The sequence below is a fragment of the Aphelocoma coerulescens genome, chromosome 2 (genome assembly GCF_041296385.1).
Source record: "Aphelocoma coerulescens isolate FSJ_1873_10779 chromosome 2, UR_Acoe_1.0, whole genome shotgun sequence".
Lineage (NCBI taxonomy): Eukaryota > Metazoa > Chordata > Aves > Passeriformes > Corvidae > Aphelocoma > Aphelocoma coerulescens.
Window position 1 is genome coordinate 144,097,589 of NC_091015.1, and position 9,617 is coordinate 144,107,205.

Consider the following 9,617-nt stretch of genomic DNA (forward strand, 5'->3'; position numbering starts at 1 on the left):
CTGTGTGACTTATGTCGTAGTCTGAGGAAGATATAGAAGTATATTTGCAAACAATGCTTCTGTAATCTCTAGTTTTTGAGAAATACATAGTCAAAGAACTGATAAGATTTCTTGCATGCCCTTTTCTTTCTTATATTCCTTTTTTCAGCTTCCCTTCTGAAAAATAGCAGCAAAACTGTCCACTTTTTCTACTTTCCTCTGCTTTTAGCAGACACAATTTAGCCCGGGGTCTAATCTACTTCTGGGCAAAATCTTTACCTGAAGCATCACCTTGCTGTCATCTGCTCCAAGTATGCTACATTTGCACATGTGAAAGTGGCCATCTCAGCTTGCTGGCCAATGAGCTGGCCTTTGGCTGAATTGATAAAGCTAAATCCCATCCCTGCACTGACAGTCTGAGCCATAGTTAGCTGCTTAGTAGGCCCCTGGCCTAAATTATGCTACATCACTTCCCATCCATCTACAGTGTTGCCATACAGTGACTAGGTCAGGAAGCTGATCCAGCTGGAAAAACTCACGGGGTTTGTCTTTCAGTCTGTTTTCAGCCAGTTTACAGCTTAGCAGTGTGAGTACCTGTGTTGGTCCAGAAACAGGAAGGTAGAAGTGGCCAAAGCAGGCACTGAGAGATGTTAATGGCATTGTGATGTTGGAATTGATTGTAAATCTTGACCTCAAAAGGTAAAAAATCATGGAATAGTGAATAAATTCTGGTATACTCTCAGTGAAGCACTCTTAATTTTAATAGAAAATGTAATTGAAATTGTGTATGTATGGTGAAAACTAAAGCTTTTGGTTCTTCTGTAAAGATTTTATATTTAGGAAATCAAGAAATTAATAATTGCTTTTATCATGGTGTTCAGTGACTTGCACAACTCTTTCATGCAGATTCCTCCACCCTTTCTGATGTTTTGAACAAACACAGCGAGCCTAGATGGAGATTTTGATTGTTTCCAGCTTTGCCACTTCTCAAGGCAATTGTGCTCAAGAGAAAAACCACCAGAACTCTAGAAATGACCAGATGGATCTCTTACTGTTTTAAAGCTCATGCACAATTTTCAGAAATGTGCACACAGGCCACTAAGCCCTTCACTGAGAGCACAGGTGCTGAGATCATGCAAGTCCTTGAGGGTTTCTGCTTGATAAAAAAAGTATTAAGCTGCTCTTAACACAAAAATAGCTAAGCCTGAACCTACAAAGTCTGATCTTTCATTCTTTGAAATAGCAAAAAAAAGTCTTTTTTTACATAATTTTGCACACAGTTTATTTTTTTCTTTTTAATTAAAGTGTTTTACAACCTCTACTTTTGCATTTGACATTTTAATAAAAAAAAACTTTTGTCTTGTATATATTTGTCTAATCTCTGCAGAAGAAGCCACTGTGAACTTTATATGCAGGCATATTTTACACAGTGCAGAAATAATTAGGAATGTAAAAAGGATTATCTGAGAAAAAAATGCTGTAACTTTGTAAAAATGTGTGGGATGTTAAATGCTTTGTCTCTGATTCTTATCTTGTATGCTTTTCCTATGCACTCAGGTATTTAAATTTTAAAAGGCTTACAAGAGTAGGCATCTTCAAACTTGATTAGACTGCTTACTCAGAACATGAGAAATGCAGTTAACCTCTCTCCTGTGGTACTATTTTTATATTTCCACTTTGTGCTCTTCCCACCCTTCTTGCTGTTTGTCTTCCATGCAAGAAAAGTAATTGTGACCTGTAGTTAAGACCTTGTGCCTTGTCTGCTTTAAGGGAGGGTCAGTCAGGGCTGGTAGTTTGGTCTCTCTGGACTAGAGCAAGTAACCCAGCAGCACAATTGTCACTCTTACCAGAGAAATCAGATTATATAAGTGTTCTTAAATGACTGATGGCTTCTAGCAGCACTGGGTCTCCCTGCCTGCCCTGGGACTGGGCTTCAGGCACAGGAGTAGATCACTACATCCTTTCCATAGCAATTATAGTCCTCATTTGTACTGAAGAAAGGGGGAAGGAAACCCTGAATTAAAGAGAGGTGAGGCTAAAAGTTGCAAACTGGACAGGTTCTTTGGTGCATTCAAAATAAATATTGCAGAACTGAGGAATATAAGCACTTTAGGTAGGTGGTGCTGTAGGAGTATTCAGTTACCATGAGCCCAAATCCACAACAGTGCCTTGGTATCCCTGAAAGTAAGTACAAGGGAAGAAAGAACAAAAGGCGGTGGTGGGGTGACAAAGTAAAAAAAGTCTTTCAGACAAGGCAAGTGATAATCTCATTTCTAGTATCTAATTAAAAAAACTCAACCTTCCCCCCCTTTTATTCCTCCTTGTTTCTTGCTTTTTGTGGGTGCAATCCTCCCCCACTCATTACAGCCATAGTAATCTAGATTTACATTTTATCCTGGAAAACTTCATACTGTTACAGTCTAAAGTATTTGACAGGGCCTTTCTTTTAAAATCACTGTTCTGTAAACATGAGTACATTGAACACAATTGATGCAAAGTATTTTTAAATGGTATTTCCAACTTTTCCTTCTGAGAAGATGGTTCTGCCTTTAATTATGTAGCACAATTATAAATTAGTAGTTATGCATAAGGAAAATTAGCCTATATAAGCCACTAGGGAAGTGATGGGGGAATAGAATCTTCGCCTATTAACTCTGCAGGAATATCCCAAGTGTGCAAATAGAGATAGACAATGAGTGGATGGGAAGCAGTAGGCCAGAAAAAGTTTGGAAATACAAATCACAAACTGAATGCAAAAATAATTAAATGCTTTTGCAAAAACAAACTTCATGTTGGGTTGCACAAATGGGCTTCTTGTTTGGGATGCCTTTGTATTTTTCTAAGTATTCTCAACAGTGTAACTGTAAAACTTCAGCAAAAACTTATGGCCAACAATTTGCTCAAAAACTGTAGAGTGAACAGAGACTGTTCAAACAGCTCCCAGAGGCCTGCTGCAGGCATAGGCATTGCTTAGTTTGGTGAAAGGAGGCTGGGGAAAGGTATGAGAACAGTACATTAACAAACATGGCTATGAAGAGAGAAGGAATAAATTCTTCCTATGGTGCATGGGACCAGGAGCGAGGGATGGAGTTACAAGCAGGTTTTCAGAACAAACCTTGTCCTATGAGCAGTAGTTAAATACTGATCTGAACTCCCTTGGGAGGCTGCACAATCTCCACCCTGGTAGTCTTTTGGGAGTGGTTGGCCAAGCACTCATCAGAGATGGCACTGGTATAACTGGTCGCAGTGTCAGGCACAGATGTGGACAAGATGTCCTCTTCAGATGTTCATCTTTGTGAGGACACTGTTTTTTTCTTAGGACCCTGGCCTCAGATGTTATAAAGTTAGCTGTACATCTTGGCCCCCAACTCAGATCATATAGATTTTGCTATTTTTCACAAGCTCTCTTCTATCTAGGAATCTTTGGATTGTATATTTTCAGAACTAATCCTTTATATTCCTTTTCAATATGTCTCTGTTTAAATTTATTACAATGTTAAATATCATTTAACCTAAAGCTGAATAGAATATTATTCCTCCATTATAATGTATGTTTTAGAAAACAAATAAACTAGAAATGAGAAGTTTCCTACAAACAGGGGAAATCTGTATGTTCTGTTTTCTGTCTGCAAAATTAGTTGGTGAATCTCACAGTTTTGCTATCACTTAATATCTCCATTATCTCAGTTAGGCAGGTTCTCAGCTAGAGGCAGTTTTATTTATTTAAGCAGGAAAGCCTGAGACTCCGTCAGTAAAGATGAAAGTCCAATTCCACAATGTAACTTTCTTGAGGTTAAGAGTATTGATTGAACTTGAGATGTGAATCTATTGCTCATGTGTTTGAATGTGTAAAGAATTTGTAATATGAAGGTAACTGGGATTAATCTGAAAAAATATGTGAAAATATATTATACTTTCATAAAGACTATATTTAAATTTATTGTGTTACATGGAGTAAGTTTTTCTTTCTTCTCTTTTTCTATGCTCCCCCCTCTGTCCTGTTCTGCTTTCCCCAGAGTGACCTCCTTGGGCTCTCTGGAGCTGGGATTAGAGTAGATTTGGGCTGTGCCCCTCACTGAGGGAGAGAAGGGGATGAAAGGAGACCTAGAGCACCAAGCATCCTGGGCAAATGTCAAAGTCCTGCCCCAGGAGAGAGGACAACAAAGGGCAGGAGTAGTCCTCTCCCCAGCATTTCCCACCCAGACATTTCCATGTCCCTTTCTGGTGCTGTGCTCAGGGAAGAAGCCTGTGTTTGCTGGGCTTGCCACCCCCTCAAAACAACCGGTTATTTCAGCTGTGCTCAGACAGGCATGGTCAGCTTGTGGAGCCATATTAACTCCTTGTTTTGTTGTTGTTTAATCGTTAATCACTTGAATGGAGATGTAAACAACTGTGCTTTCTTGTATCCTCACCCAGAAAGGAGCCAAGTGATCCTTTTACACACCACAGGTCACAGATGGGCTACCTGGCAAACAAGTCTGGGCTGTCAGAGCAAGTGTAAGCAAGATGAGTTTGCTTTCACCCACCTTTGCTGCCTCTGCCCTGCTTGGTTTGAGAAGCTGATGGAAGGTCATGATGTACTAAAGAAAACAAAGGAAAAAAATTGTTTTCATGGTGTAAATGGAGCGTGGCCATAAAAACTGTTCTCCTGTGGCTGTTGCATGTTATGTGGCAGTTCCTTGGTGCATCTCCCCAGGGAATGTAGTTCTGGTCTGCCCTGGGAGCTCCTGCAATGAGACACTCCAGTAACAGAGTCGCAGCAAACCCTGCTGAAAGGACATACAGCCAAAGCCCTGCCTACAGAACCAAGCTGGGAAACAGCTGAAAAAGCACTGTGGCTGCACTGAGAAAAGTTATTAAATACCAACCCCCCTTCTTCATTTACTCATGTGAGACATGTGGCTGCACACATCAGCCTGGCTGTGCCCAAGGGAGGTGACTGATTGCGTGGCTATAGCTGAGCAAAGAGCCCACATGAACTCCAGTAAATCCTACCCTGACTGGCTCTCAATGCCGATGCTAAACTGCCTGAAACACAGAAATATACTACCTCATACCCAAACTTTGGGGGGTTTTTTCAACTTTATCTCTTCAGTTAATGAAAGATATCACTTCTGCCTACAGGCTATGCCTCTATTCATATCCTGGGGCCATACAAGAGCAATCCCATTTGAAGATCCCTTCCCTTCTCACCAGCCATGCTTGCACCCAGCCCTGTGCCACCACATGCCACCTTGGGTCCTGGGCATGGCACTGAGGGTCCGAGGGCATCCTTGGGTGTAGAGAAGCAGCGGAGATCTTTAATAACTCTATAGCTGGCTATTAACACAGGTTGGAGTTGGATCAACAGTGGTGACCACACACACAAGGGAGCCCCAGTGCCGAGCCAGGAATGAGCGGTGCAGAACTAAGGAGAACCATCAACAACACAGGTCTGTCACTAGAGCATCACAGGGTCCCAGGCAATGAAACAGCCTGAATGGACTCAGGGGAAATTTATGGCAGTCCAGCTGGAGGCTCTCACCCTGATGACAGCACTAGCACATCAAATCGTCCCACACTCAATGAAGACTTCCCGTCATGGGCGAATGGGGGGAAGAAGCTTATCCCACCCAGTCTTGTTGCACCATGTAAGAGAAATCAAATGCAGGAGTGGTTTGGACCTCAAAAACTACAAGCCTTGTCTGCCCAAGCAATTAGTTACTAATCTCATGCTGATTTGTGAGCCTGACTGGTGATAAAAGAATGGACCTGGGCTCACCACACTCAGGGAGCCTGGAGGGGGAGTGCTGAGGCCCAGCTGTGAATTGCTGCTGGTGTTTGGGGGGTTTGGGCAGGAGCTGAAGCTGTGTGAACTCTGCTGCAGCCAGATCCAGGATGGGGAGGGACAGAGGGAGAATGTGAGGGAGGAGAGTCCTCTCTCACATGGCTGCAGTCACATTTAAGTGCACTTAGCAGTGAGAGCCCACCATAATAGCACAGGAATGAAATGGGAATGTACAGAAGTGAGTGCAGAGAAAATTAAAGATGGCCTACATTAATCAGCAAGGCTGGTTTGCTTTTTAGAGAGCTGCTACACATTGGTGCCTGCAGAGAGAATCTATCCATCATTGTATAAAGAAGCATTGGCAGCAGAATGGGATTTTGTGAGTGCTTGCTCTGAGATCTCTAACACCAAATCCCATGTCTTGTATCCATCCATGCACATGGGCAGTTGCATGGGCTGCTACAATCTAGAGGCTGCTGGCTCTGTCCATGCTGTCCGTGTGTCCCTCACCTGCTCCTCTGGCTTCCGGGAAACAAAGGATCACCCGTGGCTTTGCTTAGCTTCCAGACTCAGCCCCTACATCAAAGCTAGCATGAGGTTACAGAGGTGTCTGTGCTGCCAGCTCCCCAGCAGTACCAGCTTTCCACAGGCAGCAGCAGCATCTGGCACGTGCTCACCACATGAAAAGGCACATCAGCGCTTCACCTACATTTTTGGAAGACTGATGTGTAACTTGGAGTGCAAGATTCAGGCCCAATACAGAACAAAGCAACCCATTTATTAAAAAGTTTCAGCCCATGCAAGTCTGCCTTTGGGTGAAGTGGGAAGGGATGTTACATGGAAAAAATGTCACTTACTTATAAGCTATCACAAAGTAAGCACAAAGTGACAGAGTGACATTACTAGAGCGCTCCACTGCTTGTGAGCCATCCCTGAAATACAGTTACAACCAGATGGAAAAAACTAGTAAGGCAGAGTTGAGACACGAGCTTTAACCCTTGATCCTTTTTCAGACAGCAACTGCAAACATAGTATGGAATGGCACAAGATGTTCATTACTTCTTTCTGACTTCAGGTTCAAGGAGAGTGCACCCAAAGTTTCAAACCCGACCTGATCTCCAAGTCTCAGGCAGGCTGCGTCCCCTTTCCATGCATGGTCACCAACTGCAGCTGCTCTGCAGGTTCAGAAACACCCTCACTGGTGCCTGGTGAAGGGTTCTGACTGTTCAGGTACCTTGGGTGGTGGCTGTGTGGGTACCCAGGGTTACAACCACCTGGGGAGCTCACGGGCTGTGGCAGCCCTTGGTCTGCAATGCCACTGGAGCATCACACAACATCACTGTGGATGTCCTTCCCCCCACTGCTCTCCAAGCAGGATCAAAAAGGTGAAACAAGGTAAAAATAAATAAATAGTGACAATGTAAAACTGGGTGCTGTGCTTAGCCTCAGGGCGGTAACAGCATATTTGATTACTCAGATCTCCATCCTTTGTCAGGAAAAAAGAGGAAAACAATATTTGGGAAAAGCTGGGAGCCTCTGGCACAGCCACCCCATCTTTATGGGCAGCATGCTGCTGGGCAGAATTAAACCATCCACCCAGCACTGTGTGTCAAGTGGGAAAAACTGCTTGAAACCAAGCTCTTGGCCACAAAGGGTTTGAGAATAAACTCCACTTCTGGCCTATTGTGCAGGTGATTTTCTCCCCCTCCCAACTCATTATAAAACCTATGAGCTGTGACCAGCTTTTTTGATGCTACAAGCAAGTAATTTTGCTGTTGACATGTCTGTCTGTGGCACAGTGAGACCTGGCATCGCCTCCACCAGCTGAGGCTGTGGCCACAGAGAGCACTTCCCAGCCCAAGAAGATGGAGCCTGGTAGGTGGAAATACAAAGAGGCAGTGTCTTCCAAATTTGTCTCTGTGTGTGCTCTGGGATAAATGTATAGCAGCTGAACCAACTGGAAGGAAGGACATTTCTGGTTTACTTAAATGAGCAAACTGAGCAACCAAATGCAAGAATAAAGAATAAAGAATAAAGAATAAAGAATAAAGAATAAAGAATAAAGAATAAAGAATAAAGAATAAAGAATAAAGAATAAAGAATAGTTGCTGCTTGTCCAGGAGACAATTTCAGAGCTGGGGGCTGGTTTGTGGATGGGCCACTTTCTCCTGCTCCTGTCCATGAGCAAACCACTGTACTGTCTCTTGATACATAGGTGACTCGAACTGATACCAGTGGTGATCATACACTTGCACCGGAGGGGAAACTGAGCTTTCCTGGATGGCAGACGCTGGCTCTCCCCGCAGTGCACACCAGGATCACCTGACAAATCCCACCCGGCTGATGCACAACACACTTTGGGTACTGACAGATTTACAGAAAGCTGCTTAGGGTAGAAGGCAGCTACACAGCAGCTGTAAAAGGTGCCTGCACATTCTTATTTTGTTGTGTTCAGCTCAACTGAACTAATAAGACAAAAGGCAATTTCAAAGCACCTTGTAGATTGCCTTGTCCAAGAGCCTCTTAAAAGCTCACACAATTAAAGTGCATTTGATCTAAAAATATGGCAGCAGTTGTATAATAGCTATAATGTTTTAACCCAGGAGAATCAGCTCTGTTAAGTGTATCACTTTACAACTGCTGGCACCTGGGAATAGTGTCTGTGTTTCTGGGTCAGTCTTTCAGATCCCAGTTTGTCAGACTAAAAGGGACTGAACCTCTTCTACCTAAAACGTAACAGCTCTCTCTGTACTGCACACTCCACTAAATCTAATGGCCAGCAACAGTGCAAAAGTCACGGGTGCAGCTGGTGAGAGAGCTGGCGTCTGTGATTTAGTCCATCCTGAAATCAGTCTCTGGCACCCCATTTCACTACAATTTGTGTGCTATGGAAGTGTTTCTGCTGCTGATTGATTTCTGTTTCAAAGCTGACAGTGCTCACTCTGTTTCCCCCACCCCAGGCTGCAGAGCTTACCCTGGTCCCACTCTCTGGAGACTCCACGACAGCAGAGTGTGAGCAACCCCTGGTCTCAGGGAACCTGAGTTTCACCTTACTCTTTGCTAGCCTAGTGGTCTCTCTCTTGGGTTTAGCACAAGATGGCTAATGAGCATTATCTGTAATCGAGGGAAAGTGCAAACAGCTTTTATCTCCACAAAGCCAGGCAGTGTGTCCCCCCACTGGCTTGGGGTCAACAGCATCTGCCTGAGAGGTTAAAAACTACCAGCCTCTTATCTGCAAAACCTATTGCAACACTGAGACCTGACATATCTTGTTTTCTGGCTTTCAAGACAAAGGCCGAGGCTCAGGTCGACACTTTCAAGTTTCATTTTGCCAATCGGGAGTTTGCAGGGCTTTGTGTGTACCATCCCTGGCCAAACAGCCACATCGAGGGGCTGCTGTTATCACAAAAGTGAAACCTGTTTAAACTGTCATCCTGCTATCAAGTATTCCAGCCCTGCTATATCCAAGGAGAAGCAGGTAGTCAGTTCAAGGGCTGGAGCTGTTTGCTTGATAAATATTGAGCAAGGAGTATCGCAACACTGCAAAAGGTCCTTAAAAATGTTCAGAGGATGAAAATTGCCAGCACTGTTGTGATTTTGAAGCTCAAATAATAAATGATTCAACAACTGTACAGTTACCATGGGGATGAATTCTCATTGAGCCTAAAATTACCAAGCTGCTGACAAGGACCTATTTTTAGTATCAGCAGATGTGTATCTTTAAGAACATCAGCACAGACCTACTACTGTGTGTTTGTGTATGCACGCCTGCTCGCCTGTAATTGAGTTTTCTCATGCTAATAATAAAAGCAAAAACAAGTAAATGTCTGACCACTGCAACAGACAATGAAGTGATTTAGACTGGGGGTGG

At 43.5% G+C, this 9,617-nt stretch overlaps 1 protein-coding gene across 3 annotated transcripts in view; it reads left to right on the forward strand.

Annotated features, from left to right (window-relative positions):
• The window catches only part of ESRP1 (epithelial splicing regulatory protein 1), a 35,001-nt gene extending 31,082 nt beyond the window's left edge, over positions 1-3,919 (forward strand). For all 3 annotated transcript variants that reach the window (XM_069005150.1, XM_069005149.1, XM_069005151.1), the window contains one exon: positions 886-3,919. Coding sequence is in view for 1 of the 3 variants with exons in the window: in XM_069005151.1 (XP_068861252.1) it covers positions 886-904 (19 nt within the window). In the remaining 2 variants the exon portion in view is untranslated. The remainder of the gene's footprint in view (positions 1-885) is intronic.
• Positions 3,920-9,617: the final 5,698 nt, after the last annotated feature.